The 19,912-nt window shown below is 52.7% G+C and overlaps 10 protein-coding genes across 10 annotated transcripts; 6 read left to right on the top strand and 4 right to left on the bottom strand.

Moving 5' to 3' along the window:
• Window positions 1-208: 208 nt before the first annotated feature.
• On the top strand, window positions 209-1,016 carry J4E83_004172 (uncharacterized protein; the record flags this gene model as incomplete). The annotated part of the gene is made up of 2 exons (XM_049331102.1): window positions 209-469; window positions 519-1,016. The coding sequence occupies 2 exons, from the start codon at window positions 209-211 to the stop codon at window positions 1,014-1,016; spliced, it is 759 nt and encodes a 252-aa protein (XP_049189648.1).
• A 320-nt stretch (window positions 1,017-1,336) lies between these two features.
• On the bottom strand, window positions 1,337-3,049 carry J4E83_004171 (uncharacterized protein; the record flags this gene model as incomplete). Its single annotated transcript, XM_049331101.1, has 1 exon — window positions 1,337-3,049. The coding sequence occupies one exon, from the start codon at window positions 3,047-3,049 to the stop codon at window positions 1,337-1,339; it is 1,713 nt and encodes a 570-aa protein (XP_049189647.1).
• Window positions 3,050-3,513: 464 nt separating this feature from the next.
• On the bottom strand, window positions 3,514-4,777 carry J4E83_004170 (uncharacterized protein; the record flags this gene model as incomplete). Its single annotated transcript, XM_049331100.1, has 3 exons — window positions 3,514-4,261; window positions 4,329-4,550; window positions 4,602-4,777. The coding sequence occupies 3 exons, from the start codon at window positions 4,775-4,777 to the stop codon at window positions 3,514-3,516; spliced, it is 1,146 nt and encodes a 381-aa protein (XP_049189646.1).
• Window positions 4,778-5,181: 404 nt separating this feature from the next.
• On the top strand, window positions 5,182-6,220 carry J4E83_004169 (uncharacterized protein; the record flags this gene model as incomplete). Its single annotated transcript, XM_049331099.1, has 2 exons — window positions 5,182-5,627; window positions 5,677-6,220. The coding sequence occupies 2 exons, from the start codon at window positions 5,182-5,184 to the stop codon at window positions 6,218-6,220; spliced, it is 990 nt and encodes a 329-aa protein (XP_049189645.1).
• A 313-nt stretch (window positions 6,221-6,533) lies between these two features.
• Window positions 6,534-7,934, top strand: J4E83_004168 (uncharacterized protein; the record flags this gene model as incomplete). The annotated part of the gene is made up of 1 exon (XM_049331098.1): window positions 6,534-7,934. One exon carries the CDS (start codon window positions 6,534-6,536, stop codon window positions 7,932-7,934), a length of 1,401 nt encoding a protein of 466 aa, XP_049189644.1.
• A 738-nt stretch (window positions 7,935-8,672) lies between these two features.
• Window positions 8,673-10,532, top strand: J4E83_004167 (uncharacterized protein; the record flags this gene model as incomplete). The annotated part of the gene is made up of 3 exons (XM_049331097.1): window positions 8,673-8,875; window positions 8,932-9,545; window positions 9,601-10,532. The coding sequence occupies 3 exons, from the start codon at window positions 8,673-8,675 to the stop codon at window positions 10,530-10,532; spliced, it is 1,749 nt and encodes a 582-aa protein (XP_049189643.1).
• Window positions 10,533-11,660: 1,128 nt separating this feature from the next.
• On the bottom strand, window positions 11,661-13,710 carry J4E83_004166 (uncharacterized protein; the record flags this gene model as incomplete). The annotated part of the gene is made up of 4 exons (XM_049331096.1): window positions 11,661-11,951; window positions 12,002-12,594; window positions 12,649-13,368; window positions 13,428-13,710. The coding sequence occupies 4 exons, from the start codon at window positions 13,708-13,710 to the stop codon at window positions 11,661-11,663; spliced, it is 1,887 nt and encodes a 628-aa protein (XP_049189642.1).
• Window positions 13,711-14,222: 512 nt separating this feature from the next.
• J4E83_004165 (uncharacterized protein) lies at window positions 14,223-15,875 on the bottom strand (the record flags this gene model as incomplete). Its single annotated transcript, XM_049331095.1, has 1 exon — window positions 14,223-15,875. The coding sequence occupies one exon, from the start codon at window positions 15,873-15,875 to the stop codon at window positions 14,223-14,225; it is 1,653 nt and encodes a 550-aa protein (XP_049189641.1).
• A 1,331-nt stretch (window positions 15,876-17,206) lies between these two features.
• J4E83_004164 (uncharacterized protein) lies at window positions 17,207-18,508 on the top strand (the record flags this gene model as incomplete). The annotated part of the gene is made up of 3 exons (XM_049331094.1): window positions 17,207-17,297; window positions 17,348-17,644; window positions 17,700-18,508. 3 exons carry the CDS (start codon window positions 17,207-17,209, stop codon window positions 18,506-18,508), a joined length of 1,197 nt encoding a protein of 398 aa, XP_049189640.1.
• Window positions 18,509-18,749: 241 nt separating this feature from the next.
• Window positions 18,750-19,819, top strand: J4E83_004163 (uncharacterized protein; the record flags this gene model as incomplete). Its single annotated transcript, XM_049331093.1, has 2 exons — window positions 18,750-18,866; window positions 18,917-19,819. 2 exons carry the CDS (start codon window positions 18,750-18,752, stop codon window positions 19,817-19,819), a joined length of 1,020 nt encoding a protein of 339 aa, XP_049189639.1.
• Window positions 19,820-19,912: the final 93 nt, after the last annotated feature.

The following is a 19,912-nucleotide window of genomic DNA, read 5'->3' as shown; positions in this document are numbered from 1 at the left end:
CGGACGTGCGTTTGCTATGCGCGCAGTCTTCTGTGTTTGTTTTCCTTACCCAAAAAGGACAGTGCGCGCTCTCCTTACTTTCACGCCCCGGAATTTGCATTGGGAAGCGCGTCGCACAGACTTTTCGAGTAGCATGATCTCACTGACCGCGAACAAGGCAGTCGCGACATCGACCCGCACAGCCACCTCTCCACCCGCACCCGCAACCATGGCCACTCCAACAACCAACTCGACAACCGTACCCGCTACCGCTACCGCCACTACGTTCAATTTCCTACGTCGCATCAGAACGCGAGTCGTAGATTTCTTCCTGCCCGAAAACATCCGCCAAGAATATCGCAGGATTATCGCGCCCCTAGCCAAATACAGATATGCTTTCGTTGCACTTGCCGCCAGCAGCCTGTTTGCGATCACAGAGTATGAGCAGCCCGGATACTTTCCCAGACCCCAAGAGTTGACCAACGCCGTGGTATGTACGTCGAGGAAGTCACCTGGAAGACATTACTAACGGCTTGTAGATCGGCTTCCTGTGTGCGAGCATGCTGATCTTCGCTGCGTTCGCGTTGATGGAATACACCGAGACGCACACCTGGCCTTGGGAAGACGAGGGCTTCGTGTGGCCATGGCAAGCGCTGCTCTGGAGTCAGACTGCATATGTCGATGAGACGATGGGAGAGAGCGTCGCTGCGTATCGCAACATGAACATGAACATGATGGCGCCCTCGATCCGGGTAGATGGAGGTGAAGAAGCTGTGGTACTGGAGGAGACTGCATCTTGGAACGACAGTACCAGATCCATGGCTGATTCTACACTCGGCTCTACTACCCCGGCTGGCTCGCCCGCTCGACCCGACATCGTCATCCCGCCTACGCCCTTGCTACCTGGTGGCCTTCGACCCATCCATCTTCCACCACCGCCGGTCCATCATTCTGGTCTCTTGGGGGAGTCGCCGGCGCCGATCAAGTTCAAACACTTCAGCGGGCACTCGAGCCAGGAGAATGTTGATGAGGAGTAGATTGGGATGGCCTAGAGGTGTACGCGGACATTTGAAGCAAAGAACGAGGGGATCTTGGAATGTCGCGCTATGCTTTAGCGGCCTAAAGGCTGGGTGATGTTAAAGTCCGAAGTAGTCGAAGATGTCAAGGGTAGGTATAATGAATCACTTCAACAGAGGCAAGCATGGTTCGGAGATGATATGAGAAGGCAGAAAAAGTACCATTCTCAACTATCTACTAATCGTGAAGTGCAGTACCCATCGCGGACCAGCCGACAACAAGCATACAAAAAAAGAGCAAACCAAAACGGCGCTCGCAAACAAAGCTGCACCCCACCGCCTCAATTCTGAGCGCGAGCCGGCTTCAGAAACCTCACCCAATGGGCTTGGTGCTTCCTCACCAACTCCTCCAACTGCCCAAACACCGCCGCGTCCAGTTCTCGCTGCAGTTGAACCTTGTTCTCCTGCCAGCCGTACTTCTCCAGGTAGCGCCACGCCCGCGCCCACAAGAAGAAGTCGCCCCCTTCGAACAGCTGCTGCTGACCCCCATTGTCAGCGACAAACCCAGTCACCAACTCATGCACACATGCCAGCACGGAGATGAGTTGACCAAGAGCCACTGTCCCACCAGGGGGCAGCGACTGACCAGATCTGCATTGCCAACGCAGGAGGTTAGCAAACGCGCGAAGTCCGTTCTCTTTGAGACGAAGATTCGTCTCGAAAGACGCGAGGGAAGAACCGGAGATGTAGTCGGCGATCTTTTCCAGACCGGTCGAGCTCACAAACCAGAATTCGGCTGCCATGACCAGCGGGATGCTGTTGAGCCCGGCGTCGGTAGGCTTCTCCTGCTTGGAGGTGTTGTCGTCGGCGTCATCCTTGATGCCCGGGGCAGCGACCTCGCGGAGTTGGTAGATGACGTTACCGCCACGGCCAGCACCGCGACGGCGCGAGGAGGGGCGGGAGGCGGGACCAGAGGAGAAAGACGAGGTTGGCGCGAAGGCCAAACCGGCACCAAAGGTGCCACCGAAGGAAGGAGCGGGCGCAGGCGCGGCAAAACCAGCACCGAAGGACGGAGCAGCAGCACCAAATCCAGGCCCGAAGGCAAAAGAAGAGGAGGGGAGAGGAGCGGGCGCGACAGGTCCAGGAATGTCATCAGCCTGGGGCTTATGGTCAGCCCCAGCTGGAAGGGAGAGGGAAGGTGGCGGCGCGACAAATCCGAAATTGTCGTCAGCCGGAGGCTTATGGTCAGCCTCCGCTGGGGGAGAGGGGTGTCGAGGAGGAGGAAGAGGAGCCGAAACCGAGGATGTGAAGCCGGGCAGCACCAGTCCCAGGGAGCCCGAAGCATGATTAGCAGGTGTCGCCAGCGACAACCCACCAAACAGAGGCTGTAGCTGTGGTCCTGGTGCTGGAACCGGGAGCGGAAAGATGTGTATGAGCCCTTCGGGCTTCGACGGGATGCCGGCCAGGATTTCAGCGACTGTGCGCTGAGGCGGCGGCGGTGCGACAATGGGGGCGGGTGGTGCCGAAACAACCACAGGAACCGGAGCGGGAACAGGAGCAGCAGGAACCACGACCGGAGGAGGAACCGGAGCGACGAAAGGCGAGGGGGGAGGCGAATTCGGAAGGGGAACCAAACTCGCAGCCAATCTCTCACCACGAACCGCACGCCAGCGCCACCCACACACCGGATCCCAAACTCTTTCTATCTGGCCAGAGGCCTCGGTGGACCTCACGTCCAGGAACGTGTCGTACTTGCCCTCAGCGGGCAAGTATTGCTGTTGTTGTTGCTGTTGCTGCTGCTGTCGGGGCGGCGACAGGAGGGAGCCAGGGCGAACCCACTCAGGGACCGGAGGAGGAGACCGGGACCGAGCACGCGCAAGAGCTCGACGCTCTCGTCGCGGCAGCGAAGAGGAAGGCGAAGATGGGGCGGTATGCGGACCAGCCGCAGGGACCGAAGAAGAAGAAGAGGATGGGGGAGAAGCCCAGAAGTCATCATGCTCGCAAGCGAGCCACCCCAGGAGAGTAAAGACGGCGAGGAAGAAGAGGAATGCCATTTTGGCAAAGATATGTGATGGTATGTATGTGTGTGTGTTGGAAATGTGTGGGCTGGAGAAAGAAGAGAGGGGATGGGGGGGATTGCTCTTTATATATTGGGCATCTGGGAGCTGCAAAGCTGGGAAGAATGGTACAATAGCTATCTTTCTATTGTGAGGTGGATTGAAAAGTCGAGGTGACTGCTGGAGACGACAATAGGAAAAAAGTGGAGAAGTGAAGGTGGAAAATTCACCTATCGTGTTCGCCTTCACCTCGGATTTCTGAGTGGGTGGGAGACACATGGGACAGCGGGGAGGTACTCACGTCGCCAGCGGGCTTTACAAGCTTCATACAGACGTATACGTATATCTCCAGGCTCACCCATGAAGTCTCTGTCCACCAAGCAAAAGTATGCTACAAACCTCCAGGCCTCTTCATGATGCCTCCATCCTCACACTGCCAATGTGATGTAGACCTCAACACCCTACCACTCCCTGACCTCCCCTCCCGGTCCAATGAACCCCGGACTAACCCAAGCCTTCGCATCCCTACTCTCCCGTCTAACCATCTCCTCATCAACTTCAATCCCCAACCCCGGTCCCTTCATCAACTCAATATACCCATCCTTCACATCCCATACCTCAGGATTCTTTGTGTAAGACGTGAGATCCTGACTACCAGCATTGTAATGTATACCCAAACTCATCTCTTGAATCGCGAAATTGGGTAGTGTGCAATCTACCTGAACACATGCGGCGAGGGCGATGGGACCCAAGGGACAGTGCGGCGCGATGGCTACGTCGTAGGTTTCTGCGGCGGAGGCTATACGGCGCATTTCTGATATGCCGCCTACGTGCGAGATATCTGGTTGGAGGATGTCGACGCAGCCAGCTTCGAGGAAGGGGCGGACGTCCCACCGGGAATGGAGACGTTCACCTAGGGCTATGGGTATGGAAGTTTGGTTGTGAAGCGATGTGATACCTGTGATATGTTCAGAGAGTAAGGGTTCTTCTATGAAGAGTGGGTGGTGCGGTTCGAGGGCTCGCGCGAGTTGCTTGGCCATGGGCTTGTGGATGCGTCCGTGGAAGTCCATTCCGGCGTCCATTCCGAGGTCTTTGACGGTTTTGAGTCGGTCGACGGCGGATTGGAGGACTGATGGGGAGTCGAGCCAGCCGATGTCTTCTGTGGCGTTCATTTTTACGGCATGGAAGCCTTGGGCTTTGCGGGCGAGACTGGGTGAGCGGGTCAGTACTTTGCTCCCGTCGCAATGGCCGTGTCCTGTAGTTTAAGGTTGCTTACGCTTGCTCCTTAACGTCATTTGGTCGGTCTCCACCTATCCATGCATACACTTTGAGCTTGTCGCGTACTTTGCCTCCGAGGAGTTGGTAGATTGGCACATTGAGTTTCCGAGCCTTGAGGTCCCAGAGTGCAATGTCGATGCCAGCTAGTGCGCTCATAAAGACTGGTCCGCCACGATAGAAGCTGGTACGCCAGCACATTTGCCATATGTGTTCGATGTCACTGTTATTTCGTCAGCATTGATGCCGTTCTGCGTACTAGAAATCGTCTCACTCTGCTTCGAAGCCAACGTAACGCTCAGCCCAAGCGTCTAAGCATCCTTCAACTGCTTGTGTGTGGCCTTCTAGTGAGGCTTCGCCCCAACCATAGTTTCCATCCGCGTCGGTAATCTTGACGAACAGCCAACGCGGTGGAACGCGAAAGTATTCGATGGTTGCTATCTTTCCCATGGCTCCGGTCTTCGCCGCTTTCTTCTACTATCTCTTTTGTTATTTCGGTTTGTCGATGACAGCTTACAGTCGGAATCCTAAGGATAAATCTACATGTCGAATACGACATAGCCATCTCCGTCCATCATTTGCACCTTGGCCAATCAGCACAATGCCGCCGCCATGTCCCCTTCGCGGTAAGTCGAACGACGGCGCGGGGTCAAAAGGGCCAGAAGGGCTCCACCGCGGGGCGCATAGCTTCGGCAGCTGGAGTAAAGCAACCCGAGGAACGGCTGATCAAGACTTGCAATAAAACTCGCGGTACTCGCTGCGCGTAATAGCTGCTGCTTAACATTGGACTCCAGTAAGAAGAAGAAACGCATCACCAAGCGACAAGAACGCGAATCTACGCACGAGCCACAAAGATGACATCATCCCCCCCTACCGGCGTCTTCGTCCCCGTCCCGACCTTCTTCAAACCCCAATCCGAATCCAAATCGCTGCAACCCGCTGTCGACGTGCAGACCCAAGTCGAGCACTCTGTATTCCTTGCCAAAAATGGCGTGCGCGGTCTCGTCCTGCTCGGCTCCACGGGCGAAGCGATTCACATGTCGCGACAGGAGCGCATCGACCTTGTCTCTGGTGTACGGAAGGGGCTAGAAGAGGCAGGCTTCAAGGACTACCCAATCATGGCTGGTACATTGATCAACAGCGTGGATGAGACGCTGGAGTGGCTGGAAGACTTCAAGAAAGCGGGCGCGCAATGGGGACTTGTCCTTGCGCCGGGCTACTTCGGAGCCGCGGCGAGCCAGGAAGGCATCAGAGAATGGTATACCGTTGTCGCGGACAAGAGCCCATTGCCAGTGCTTATGTGAGTCTCAAGTACGTGAAGTTGTTGTATCGTGCTAACGAGGCGACAGCTACAACTACCCCGGTGTAACCAACGGCGTCATGGTCACCCCCGAAACCTACCGCATCCTCGCCCAACACCCCAACATCGTCGGTTGCAAGATGTCGCACGCCGTCGTCTCATGGCACAACCAGGTCTCCCTGGACCCCAAGATAGACCACAACAAATTCCGCGTCTACTCTGGCCTCGGCCAACAGCTCGGTCCCATCGTCATCTTCGATGCCGCAGGTGTCATCGACGGTCTCGCAGCCATATACCCCAAGACCGTTTGCTCGTTGATGAAGCTGGCGGAGACAAGGCCCATCACCGATGAGAACCTTAAGAAAATGAAGGAACTGCAATACACCGTTAGTACTGCGGAGGAGTTCATCGGCAAGTATGGGATTGTAGGCATCAAAGAAGCAGTCAAGAGGGTCACCGGTTTTGGCACAATGGAGGGCGGAAGGCTGCCCCTCAAGGGTAAGCTTCCTGATGGCGAATGGGAGAAGTGGAGTGAAACTTGGGAAAGGATACAGAAGATGGAGGATTCGTTGGGCGAGAAGGACTTCAAGTAGAGTAGGCTTTGTCAATCTAAGCGGCCGTATTGACTCAGCTTTAGATGTCCTCACGTCTGGCGTAACATTGTTTTGATCTCTTCCTAAAAGCTCAACATTATTGTATCGACTAATCCAGCACAGTGCTTTCCTTCCGTCAGCACGAAACCAAAGCAGAAGTTCACAACGTTCACGAACAAGGTATGGGTGATGTACAGAGACGGCGACCAAGATCTCTACTACATTTACAGGTCTAACGAAATCCCAGTCGAACTGATCCTAATCTCACGCTTTACCACACTCGAGCCTGCCGCAGGCAGTGCACTACATCAAAATGGCTAAGTTGGATGACCTGCCGGATGAGCTGATACTCAACGTACTCCACAGAATTAACTCCGATAAAGCTGACCAGACTACTCTAGCAGGTTTCGCACGTGTTGCAAAGAAATACCGACCCGTCGCCGAGGAGGTTCTTTACCACGCGCCTATCCTTCCCATTGGATTTTACCATCATGGTGCTGTCATGCAATTCCTGCGTGCACTGATCAAGGACCCGAAACTCGCGAACTTCGTGCATCATCTCGTCTTTCCAGTCACGAAGCGACTGCACAACGACGAGTCAGAATGTCAAGATCAACAATGCGTGCACGGTCTGGAGGACCTCAAAGCTGATATAGATCGCCTAGTGGGCTTCGATTATAAGCTTTGCACTCAAGTTGAGGGTGAGAAAGAGATTTCCATTGACGGAAAGATCGATGGAGAAACGATGCCTGCATGTTACTTCGAGCCGTCACTCGGTGGCCTTGTCCTCAGTCTGCTGCCCAACCTGAAAACGCTCGACATGCAAACCTACCAAGAACCATTTGGCCCGGATGAGCATGGTAAGGTACCACCAAGGATCACCGGAATAACGGTCCAGGACTGGTTCGGTGCTCAGAGGAGCCGAGTGCGCGACAACGCCGTAAGTGGTCTCGCTGGTTTGCAACACCTGACTTGTGAGGAAATCACAGACTTTGACTTCTTTCGAGGGCCGAATCTAACGTCATTGGAACTAAAATGGGACACTTACTTGGGAGCGAACCCTATCGCAGCTCCGGTACCCGCAGTCATTTCTACCAGCATTACTTCTATACATTTTGAGCTGGGGATTCAAATGCTCGATGGTAGAAGGTGCATCAGAAGCGAATACCTCCACGATCTTTTGCAGGGTTTGCCAGCGCTTCAGAGGATATCAGTATTTCTCTCTTACCCTGAACGGCACTCTCACCTTGACTTTGAGGATAGAGACGACCTAGGTTGGGATAACATCATCGAAGCTCTGAAACACGCAGCGCCAACGCTTGAAGAGTTGTTTATTGATGTCGAGGTACCCTTTACGGATGAGAGCGTATCGACACGGGCCAGATCCATTGGCCCTTCACTGCGTCATCATCATTTTGACAAACTGAAACGGCTACGCATTACGAATGAAGCGCTGTGCAGCGTACAAATGAGTCATAGGGTTGATTCGGTCGACTCGCTTCCCTTGGGCCTAGAAACGATCGAGATCGTAGACCCTGATTACCGTACCTTGGTTTGGGTGGATGCTCTCACAGTTCGTAAACGTGAGGGGAATCATGCCGTCCTGCGCGCAGTTGCATTGAGACAGCGAGATTTCGTCGAGGCCGCGCAAGTCTGGTCAGATGCGGAAGAAGAGGGCATTGTGATTATTAGAGCCATCTTGCCCACCCACTAGCTGCTGAAGCATTTTAGCTCATAAGTTCGTAAGAGCGTCTTCATATAGAACCAATGTATCGCAAGTAATACCATGATGGAAATGACGAGATTGATCGAAGTGCAATGGTGAGTAGCCAGCAATGAGGTGTGCCGAAGTCGGACGCGACGCGCACGCGCCTAGCAGCTGATCTAGATCAAGATAAGATAAGATCAAGCGCACTCACATTGGATGTTCTCCACCCAAACATCGAACCACGCGCAAATTTTCGCCAGCCACAACACGACTTTCTTTTGTAGCCGTCAGCCGCAATGTCGCCTCCAACAGATCATCTGCGGATGTGAAGCTCGTGGCACCGGAAAAGAGCCGAAGATGGGGTTCAAGCCGTCTCTGGACCCGCCGAAGGGACCCATCTGATAAGATTATTCCATCAACACCATGCTTCGAAGGGCTAGTACCCCTTGACTGCGTACCCGTCATGGCTAAGCCCTTACCCAACATCTCGTGTTCGCCATCTAGTCCTGCTGTCGCGACGTCGTGGTCAAGCTCCGGGACAAGCTCTAGTTCAAGGCGTCCAACGGAAGAAGCTTTGGCTTGGGTATGTCGGCCCACACGAGTATCACGCTTAGCTGCTGCTGCCGAGCAGGACCCAAAGTTGCGGCAATGTATTTGAGCTTTGGTGCCCTGCGCGGTAGGCAGATTGCGATGCGTTCAGTTCGTCCAGACAGATTATCAGATCGTTGAGACACGCCTACAACTATGGATTCTATCGCTGCTGTCCAGCCTGGCACCGAGCCTACGAGGCAGAAGAACATTGACATTGTCGATATCGACGAAGAAGATGCGATTCGCAAGGTTGAAGAAGCTAACATGCCTTCTGTTTCTGCGCAGGAGGGTGTCAGGGAGGTCGAAGCTGTTACTTTGGCGTGGACCAAGACATCTCTAGCATGCGCATTCTTATGGTACGTCGCTCGAACTTCCAAGTACATGTCGATGATGAGGCTGACACAACTCCAAGCATGTGGCTCTTGTACCTCACGAACGCGTTCCAGTCATCCATTACCTCGAACCTCACACCCTACGTGACATCCGGATTCGAAGAACACTCCCTTATCACGGTCATTACCATCGTCTCGAACTCTATGGCTGCAGCCGTATACATCCCGACCGCTAAGCTACTCGATCTCTGGGGTCGCGCCGAAGGTTTCGCTACGATGGTGTGCTTTGCTACTCTCGGTCTGATCATCATGGCTGCATCTACAAATCTAGCGACATACTGTGCTGCGCAAGTCTTCTACACAATTGGATTCGGTGGTATGACTTACTGTGTGGACGTCATCACAGCGGATTCGAGTAGTCTGAAACACCGAGGTCTGGCTTTCGCATTCACGTCTTCGCCATACATTATCACAGCGTTTGCTGGTCCAAAGGCGGCGGAGGGTTTCTACAACAACATCAACTGGCGTTGGGGTTTCGGCACTTTCGCTACCATCCTTCCCTTTGTCGCCGCACCACTGTTCTTGCTGCTGAAGCTCAACCTGCGGAAGGCGAGAAGAAACGGCGTCCTCGAAAGAGAGGCGAGTGGCAGGAGCCTTTTGCAGAGCGTCGTCTTCCATATCCGCGAATTTGATGGTCAGTGTCTCCTACTGTTGAGAATTGTGATGAAGGCAGGCTAACAGCTCTGTAGTCCCGGGAGCCTTTCTACTAGCCGCCGGTCTCGTCATCTTCCTCCTTCCCTTCACTCTCGCCGACTCAGCACCCAACGGATGGTCTACGGGATACATCATCGCGATGTTAGTCATTGGCTTCGTGCTTCTGATACTGTTCGGTCTCCACGAGCGCTTCACAGCCGGAAAGCCCTTCCTGCCCTTCGATCTCTTGACCAGCCGCTCCGTCCTCGGCGCTTGTCTCCTCTCTTTTACATACCAGATCTCGTACTACGCTTGGAACTCATATTTCACCTCCTTCTTGCAGGTCGTCACAAACCTCACAATCGCAGAAGCAGGCTACGTCGCTTCCACATTCGACGTCCTCTCCGGTGTATTACTCTTGTCAGTCGGTCTTGTCATCAGTAAGACTGGCTACTTCCGCTGGCTTCTTTTCATCGCCGTACCAATCTATATCCTCGGTCAAGGTCTCATGATCTACTTCCGCCACCCGAACACCAGTGTAGGCTACCTAGTCATGTGCCAAGTCTTCATCGCGATCGGCGGTTCCATCATCATCCTTTGCGAGCAGATCGCCGTCATGGCCGCCGCGGACCACCAACACGTCGCCTCTGTTCTTGCACTTCTCAATATCTTTGGATGGCTAGGCGGCGCGGTAGGATCCACCATCTCCGGAGCGATCTGGACAAATTCCTTCCCTCAGGCACTCATGGATCTACTGCCAGCTGAGGCCATGGAGAACTTCGATCTCATCTACGGTAGCTTAGATGAGCAATTGAGCTATGCGAAGGGTAGTGCGACGAGGTTGGCGATTGAGGAAGCATATGGTATTGCACAGAAAAGGATGCTGATCGCGGGTACAGCGATCATGGGACTTTGTTTGGTATGGGTTTTCTTGATCAAGAATTTCAATGTGGCGAAGATGCAACAGACGAAGGGACGGGTATTCTAGGCGGCAGAATGGATATAGTGCAAGGTTGCTGCAGGTGAGAGAGAAGTTACAGTGAGAGGGAAGGCTTACGTGGAGGGGCTCCTCTGCCTGCAAACGAAAGTCGCGACTCTACCACCTTCCTGTATGTAAATAAAATTCTAATCTCTGCGTCCACAACGATCGTAAGGCTGTTACTGGCGCTCTGATTCCGGGTTGCATACAAGAATTGACTCTCGCCATCACGATGTTGCATGAAAATGAGCTTTCATCCGCATATCAGTACCGAGTACTGCCCTACTACTACGCCAAACCCGACACAAAATCTTCCGCTCCCTCAACCACCCCAGTTTATCTTGCAGTACCCAAGCGCACCCGTAGGATCCAGTCACCACCAACCCCGACAATATCCGAGGCCCAGCGCCTTAGTCCCGAAATCAAGATCAGGAAAAGAACAGGCTGGCTCGAAGTACTGGGAGCGCGAAAAGCACGACTACAAGCCGTTCAAAGTGGCTTATCAACAACTGTTCCGGAACCACTATTTGGCTTGAAACGCGAACTCATGGTGAGCCTGTTTGCGCTATATGGCGTCGAGCAACCTGGTTGATGTGACATCAGAACAAGGACGCCGTTGGTCAAGATATACTGCGTCAAATTGACTTGATCGATGACGGTATCGAGAAGATTATCGAGAGGCGCAAGATGGAGGAGGCTGCGATGGCGCTTCTACACATGTCGAGGACGAGGGCTTGTTGCGCTTGTGCGCAGGACATTCGAAATTCTGGGGATTCGAGACCTAAATGATGAGGTCAACGAAAGGACTGCAAGGCCGACCATTGGAAGGGGGCAAGGGTGGGATTAATGGGCGTACGGGAGTGTGACTGAAAGCTCGACACGATAGAGTTGACAATGTTTTCGTGTCATGATACTGGTTGGAGATCAAGATCTCAAAAGCATAATGTGTATTTCGGCAACCGCTGTAGGCAGCCCCATGTAATTGCAAAACCTTTGTTGGATGTAGATCTAGACCCAATCTTTGTAAAACCCCAAGTAACGTTCAAAATTCAGATCTGCAAGCTCAGCTCATATTACATCTCCTTCCCCCCAGTCTTTCCAGATATCTTGTGTATCATAAGGCATCTGGAAGACCCACTAAGCCCCGTGCCACTTGTGGTGTCCTCCAATTCCTCTCCACCGAGCTGGAGGCCTCAGATGGCTAACCAAAACGCAAAAGAAGAAGAGCAAACAAATAGTTGGCAACATCCAGTTGCTCTCCATGTAATGCTTCTGGCTCGGCTTGCTCGTATTGATGAGACATATGAGACAGACTGCGAAGCCGATGAGAACGATGGTGAGAAGGCGCACGTATTGACGTAGATGGCGCTTTACGGGTGGCAGGGAGACGAAGGCAATGATAGCCATGAAGGTAAGCGCAAGTCCAGCCTAGTGCATGTCAGTAAAGAGTAATAGAGAAGGAGCGGGGCTTAACTTACGGATAGAAAGACGTAGTCGAATACAAGCTCGAAGCGCGTTTCGTATTTCTGAAGCAGCGCGGCCTTGTCGAAGAACTTTCTCTTAGGCTCTTCTACTGTCTTCGGTGCCGTCTTTGGTACCGAGATGGATAAGCTGTCGAACAAAGTCTGGATGGCCATACTCTCTGCGGTGTTCAAGCTTTTGGTGATCATGTCCACAGCTGTCAAGTTCTGCTCGTCCGTCAGGTGATTATCGAAACTCTGCGCCAGGACGGTCAGAGTGCTGTTCCAGGTCTCGAGTGCTTTACTCGCATCGACGCCTTTTGGGATCGTGTTCCACAGGTAGACGTCGATCTTGCGACGGAGCGCGTCGGCGAAGAGGGTGCCGTTGGCATAGGCACCAGTCAAGCTGAGTCCTTCAATTTCGCGGAACTTCTCATCGACACGGTCCATTCGAATGAGGGCCACAACCCACATGATGAGGTAAGAGACGCCCTGGAGGACGAGGACGAGCATGATGTGGAGGAAGAAGTGGAGTGAAGCCCAGACTTGCTGCTTGATCGTACCGAAGTGTTCTTCGTGCATGCGATCGAAGTATAGCATGTAGAGAAGATCTGAAAGGTATTAGCAAGATGCTCGAGAAGCCAGATCGATAGTTGGTAGCTTACAGATTATCAACACCGAAGAGACGATCTGGCCAGTTAGTTGAGTATCGAACTGAGATCCATTCTTGACGATTTTCGATATTGCTTTGCAGACAACGATGATGCCCTCTCCCAGGATGATCAAGGTAAGTAGCGACATGCGCTGTACGATGTGGGTACCCTTGAATGAGATGACGCGCCAGTAGCACGAGATGCCAACGGTGATGACGATTTCCGCGGCGCTGATGATGTACCATGCGTAATGTACCTTAGTCGTGAACTGCTTGCAGACACCTAATTCTAGGTTGCACGTCTCCTTGGGTAGAGCACCAGTAATGCTTCCGTACATCAGTGCCGCGATGAGCGTGGAGCCGATAACGAGCGATAGCGGCAGGACAGTCTTTTTGTGTTTGCGGACGAAGAATAAAGTGACGCTATACTGGGCCGCGAGTACCAGACGAGACACCATGAGGATGAATGAGAGCACTTGGTACTTCTGGAGTGAGCTTGTAGGCTTTCCAGGCTCCCAAGCAGGCCCGACGACAGCGAATCCGACCATAACACCAAAGTGGAGGGCTTTGGCAATTCGCTCAAATATGCAATCGGCAGTGAATCGAACGTCATAGAGCGAGTTCGAGTACCAGGTGAGCCAGAGCAAGGCAAAGAACCCGACGTAGGCGCGCAGGGAGGCACTGTCGTTGATCTCCTTCAACGAAGTGAACGTGGTCAAGTTGGCGACGAAAACTGAAAGATAGCGTCGTTAGCAAGAAACCTTCAAATTGTAGAAAGACCAGAATGCTTACAGAGATCGAAGAACAACTCTTGATTTGTGGCTTCGGCATGGCGCTTGAAAGATGGCATGTCACGCAGCTCCTGCGTGCACACCTCGACCTCGAGCTGAAGACCAGCTTCGGCATTAGGATCGTGAAACTCGCTATCGAGGACCGACTGTGTATTCTCTCGGGTTATGGCTGGGCTTTGATGTTCCTTCTCGCCGTCGTCTTTGACATGGTCTTCGACCAAAGGCGAAGCAAACCACTTCAAAGGTTTCTTTTCTTCGCTATGATGGTGGTACGTGTTGCCCATCTTGACCTTGGAGATATATGAAAGAGTGTAGAAAGTGATGCAGTCTCTATGAGTCACCGGTATGAGTTATAAATGGCGAGTGTCCTCGACCTAGGTGATGGAGAGTGATGATGCCAGAGCTTATATGCAAGCAGGGCCGACTGTCTGTTATTGCGTGATTGCGTGCTACTGTGATAGTGTGGAGTCACGGGTAGCATGGGAATAACTCTGGGGATCTATGAATGTGACGCGTCAATATATTGGGGTAACTGTGAGTACCGAATGCTGTTTGGTTGTAGACGTACAAACGCTGTTTGCACGTGCCGTGGTATGTGGAGATACAGCAGCGGATGTTGCGGTGACGATATCAGAAGCTGCGTCATATCTCCTTATCTCCGGTCCGTAACTTCACCGATGAATACATCCTCAGATTGCAGACGACGATGCGACGGTGATGTTGTTTGTAGATTTTTGTGAAGCAGGCTGGCCGTAACATCGATAACGTCACCTTATCATAATAGTACACATTGAATCTACACCAACTTCAACTCGAAGTTCTTAACCAGGACCTCCCCACCCAGCTTGCTTGTCGCAAAGTTGAACACACCGAATCGGTATCCCGTGAAGAACTGCCATGTATTCGCCATGTTGTATGCAGGACCAAGCTGCACGAACTTGGTGCCATCAGTGCTGTACCAGAAGGTTGTTTGTCGCACCGCGTTGGTGTTGGAGAAAGCTGGCGTGATGTCTGACTGAACGCGGAGCCACAGATCGATTGTGCCGGCAGCAAGACTAGGCCCCGTGGCAGCGACAGTACCGGTAGACTTCGTCGTTCGGTCTGCGTTCAATTCCAAGCCGTTGACCATTACCAGCTTTGCCGCAGAGCCTTCTTTATGTATACCGATGTATGCTCCGGTGTCACGGAAAAGTACAGCGCCAGCACGGTCGCCAGTGGCCATTTTGCTGATGTCGATCTTGAAAGTTCCCGATGACTTCGGGCCAAGGATACGGTGTGTCAGCGTATTGCGCGCCGCGTAGAGGTCATTCGTAACAGAAGCAGTCTGTAACTTGATGCCACCAGCCCCGCCTACTAGGCTCCACTTGCTGGTATCAGGGTTGTGGTTGAATTCCCACTCTGCACTTAAAGCTGTTCCAGTAAATTTGTCCAAGCCGGTGGGTGGGGGGACGGTCTTGGCGGTTGTGACTGGCATAGGGTATGTCTTGCCCCATTCACCATTCACTTTCTCAACTTCCGGCCATCCATCCGCCGTCCACTTCAAAGGCGCAGCGACAGGAATGCGTCCACCAGGGTACGAGTCCATAAACGCAACGTAATACCACTTCCCATCTTTGGTATCAACTACGCCACCTTGGTGGCTGTTACCTGCGTTCGGCAAAGGTCCTGCAATGCTGTCGACGAGGATTCGCGCCTCATATGGGCCCCAGGGACTCTTTGACTTCAACACCCACTCGTCATCGGCCGGCTTGGTAGCAAAGATGTAGTATGTGCCGTTGATCTTGTACATGCGCGAACCTTCGAGGTATAGGCCATTTGGATCTTCATAGACTTGTTGACTCCTGACTTCCGCTGTGCCGTCGGCGTTCAATTGGGCAACCTTGAGCTGGTACTTGTCGTACACGATGTACATGGTGTCATCATCGTCAATAAAGATCCCGTTGTCGTAATAGCACTTGGGGAATGAGCCCGCGGCAGTCCAATTCCAGCTCGACACTTCGCCATTGTTGGCGGCTGCATTGTTCCCGTCGGCAGTCCATATGTACGACTTCCCGGTGGATTGAACACAACCAATCCAAATGAACTTGTCGGACGATTCGCGGTATCTCAGTGAGCTGGCCCAGATGCCCTTGACGTAAGCATGGCCTGCTGTGTTATCGAGGTCGTATATCGAGCCGAAGTTAAGTCTTGGTACGCTATGAGTTACTGGTGTCCAATTAACGAGGTCGTAAGACTTTAGGACCGGAGCTCCTGGCGAGAAGGCGAAAGTCGAGGAGGAGTAATAGAAAACATCGCCTATCCGGAAGACGTCGAGGTCGGGATAGTCTTGCCACAAGACTGGATTGTTGAACGTTGTAGCCCGACTGGTAAGCTCGTTGCTGGCGAGTGGGCTTCCCACGGCCGACCGAGACAATAAGCTGGCGAGCGCAATAGCTGGAGAGAAGCGCATGGTGACTGGCGTATGCGATGAACGTCCTTGTGAATCGAGCGACGATGCCCCGGAGGATTTATAGAAGCAATGGGCATTGCGCTATTTCGAGTGGCGCATGTCATTTCTGGAGAACCTTGTCTACTGTAACATGTTCATCAATTACCCCACATAGCCCTCTGAAGAAGTGCGCTACCGCTCAAGACGCCGTATTTACATTGGAAACCCGGGGTAATCACCGCACCAAGTTTGGGGTCGTCGGACCGGCTTTGCAACGCTCTTCCCCATTGGTGCAGCTCGGCTTGAGTTCTTCCGACTGGACAGAGGCTGGGTGATCGACGTCGTCATTGCCGGTGGCTATCCGTGTTGTTGTGAATTTTACCGAGCATGAAGATTTGCGAGAATGTCGTATACATAAGATGAGATGCGAGGGGAGATGACATCAAGTGTGAGATAGAGGGTGCAGGGGTAGATGTCAAAGCAAGAGGGCCCGAGCGTCAACCGTGTTTCGTCCGAGCTTCCAGACACGTTCCTCTCGACCCTGCACCAGCCTCACTGCGGCGACGAACATTGCGCAGACGTCTACCTGCTCCAACCTAGTCCGGCTGGTGTGCTTCTGACAATGCAATTTCTCAGGACGACGTGAAAAGTGTTGTTCGGTGGGATGACAGCTCTCAACCCGATTGTGACCTTTTCGCAGAGTCGGCATGGCTTTTATCCGATCGCCTTAGCCCGTATGTATGTCATCTTCACCCTGCACTCTACTTGGATCGTCACACAGATGGACATGATCGGTGTGAAGAAGGAGCGACATTGCTCGTCTGCACATACCCGTGGACTGCTTCCCCGATTTGGCAATTTGTACAATCATGGAGTGCACAGATGGCACATACCAAGAGCAGGCAGGACTCTCTGGAACAGCAGGCAGACGACTGATGAGGGGATTTGATCGGTTCGTTCCCCACGCATTGCCTGGCGGCAAACCCTCTTGCCAGTAATCGCCACAGTAGACTCGAGATGGTACCAAAACGGACACTACAGGCAAAGTTGGCTGGCTTCGCGAGACCAATGGCTGCAATGCTTTTTCGCTGCACGGCGATCGGACATAAGCATTCGCCCCCACCCTTCAACTACATCAAGTTTGCTAACGCTCATTATAAATCACGGTTGCCTTGTCTTACGGCTTGGAATGCGGTATGAATGCTAGTCAGCGATGGATGGTGGCCTAATAGCAACTGCATAAATAGTTGTCGTCATCTTATCAGGACGAAACGCCCACACAACAACTCGAATACCTCGAAGATCACTGTAGCGGTCAATCCATCCAGATTGTTTGCTTCTACTTCTTTGCAATGGACGCATTTGAGAAATACCTCGAGAAGGCGACTGCCAAAGGCTCTGACATTGTGCCCGGAGCGATCATGGCTGTTGTTGATAAGGACGGTACTTTCCCCATACTATCTCCAAATATATTTATCTCACACGCGCTGCAGGCAAATTTCTCTACAAGAAGACCGCAGGTTACAATGGCGTCACTGAAGATGCGGAGCCTATGGACTTCGATCGAACCTTCTTCATTGCATCCTGCACAAAGCTCATCACCGCTATTGCTGCCCTGCAGTGCGTTCAACACGGTTTAGTCACGCTAGATGAACCAGTCGATCAGTACCTACCAGAACTGGCTTCCCAACCCATCGTTCAAATAGACGGCTCCGAGATCAAAGTGCGTCCAGCCACGAAGTCCATCACCCTGCGTCAACTTATCACGCATTCCAGTGGCACGACGTACGGTAAGTGTTTCTAGATAGACAGCACACAGCATAGACTGATTTCGATAACTTGTAGACTGGGCTTCTCCAAGTCTTTATGCGTGGCGAGCCTCACGTGGCGAACTGCCCGCGCTGATAACCGATGGCAACGTGGCTGAGAAGTATGCCTATCCACGGACCTTCGAAGCTGGAGAAGGCTGGGAATACAGCGGTGGTTTCGATTGGACCAGTTTGCTCATCACACGTTTGACCAACATGAGCTTCGAAGAATATGTCGAAACCAACATTGCAAAGCCTCTCGGTATAACTTCATTTACCTGGCATCTCAATCGCAAGCCCGCAGTGGAAGAAAAGCTGATGCGCACGAGCACTCGGCAAGACGATGGCAGCCTCACAGATGGCCCAACACCCTTTTGGTCTGGCGACCCTGTTGGAGAAGGTGGTGGAGCGGGCTTGTACGCCAATGTGTACGACTACACGCGCGTGCTTTCCAATCTCCTCAAACCCTCGCCTACCATCCTCTCCAAAACTATGGTCGACGCCATGTTCAGCCCGCAGTTCGCCAAAGACAGTCTCGCGGCCAAGGCACTCGTCGATAACGCTGAGCTCGCTTATACCTGCACTTTGGACGCCAGTATGGAAGGCGTCAAACCGAACTTCGGACTGGGTAGCCTGTTGTTGATGGAAGATGTGGATCGAGAGAACTACTTCAAGCCAAAGGGTACGTTGTGCTGGTCAGGACTTCCGAATCTACAGTGGAGTGTCAATCGTGAGAGGGGAATTGCGCTGTTCTTTGCCACGCAGGTGTCACCTTGGGCAGATCGCAAGACATTCGATCTTGTCGCAAGATTTGAGACGGCTGTTTGGCGAAACCTGAAAGCGTAGAGTTGGCGGCAGTTTATAATTAGCAAGATTACTGGTTCTTTCGCAGTGTACCTTTTCTATGCATGCATTGATGCCTCTTACTTCAACGATCGCGCTTACATAATTGCGTCTGTGCGCTACTGCGGTGGTAAAGGTGAACGTGGAAATGGCGAAGTTTCCAACGGCGCTAGCTCTCACAGACTCGCACACCGGTCCTTCCTCGTCACCGACGCTATACCACGACCGACCCACCAACACCGCAATGACTGCCACAGCAACAACCATACCACTCCCTGAGATAGAGTTGCCAAAGAACCCTGCTGCTCCAGGTACCGATGCAGATCAGCCTTCTGTTACGAACGAATATCTCCTCAATATGGTATGTTTCAAGAATCTTAACTGGGTTCCTGCAGTGCTAACTACTGGGAGGTTTGCGACGAGACCGGCGATGCCCACTACTGCTCCTCTACGCACCCATCGAAAGAAAAGAACACACAGCAAATAACTTCACCCTCTCCCGACGACACCGACATGCAGTGGCATGACCATATGAAGGCCTCAGTCACCAGCAATACTGGATCCAATACCTTTCCGTTCATGCGATTACCCGCCGATATACGTCTTTGCGTCTATGATGAGCTGGTGGCCATGCCCGTGACTCGATTACTTGTCGGACCTCACCTGCAAATTTGCCATACGAAGCCTTCTGTAGGAATACTGAGAGTCAGTCGAGTAGTTCGCGAAGAAGCCTACCCCATAATAGAGCGCGGCCGTTTGAAGAGATACCCATCAGTCACCGTCAAGGTTCCTGCAAACAGCAGCTCGGACGATTTGTCAGATCACCTCTATCGGACCGAATATTTGATGGAAGACCTTGCATACCGGTTCCTGAGAGCTCAGAAGGACGATGATGGACAGCATAGCATCTCCAACGCAATGCATAGTCTCCATCAGTGGATGGAGAGAGGATTCATCAGTGAGGGGGACAACGCTGCGGAACACCGCGAGAACAAGGCTGCCACGTTCGAGTTCTACAAGCGGGCGATTCTTACTTCACACCAAGGAACGTTCAGTATGCACATCATTTTGCACGACAGCAATCTCGTTCTAGACCGCTGGGTCAACGACTGGTTCTCTCTTGCTAGAAACTTGAACGCAATTTCAGCCGCGTGTTCATCTCGTATTGATGGAATGCTTCAGGTCTCGGTACCAGCAGATTGCATTGCCCATATGCGGGACGTGCTCAACACACCTTATGGAGGACGTCTGCGCCCTGAGATGTGGAGAGTCGATGGGCTCAAAGACGACACTCAACTACTGGGAAGCTCATGAGCAGGTCTGGAAGGAAGGATCTGAAAGGCCTTTTACTGGCGATGGACCTTCTCTGGCCGGATTGCTTCTCTTCATCGTGGTACTTTTTGATGA

The sequence above is a fragment of the Alternaria metachromatica genome (genome assembly GCF_023757995.1).
Source record: "Alternaria metachromatica strain BMP 0045 chromosome Unknown scaffold_7, whole genome shotgun sequence".
Classification (NCBI taxonomy): domain Eukaryota; kingdom Fungi; phylum Ascomycota; class Dothideomycetes; order Pleosporales; family Pleosporaceae; genus Alternaria; species Alternaria metachromatica.
Note: the sequence above shows the minus strand (reverse complement) of the source record. Positions and strands in the feature narration are given on the sequence as shown.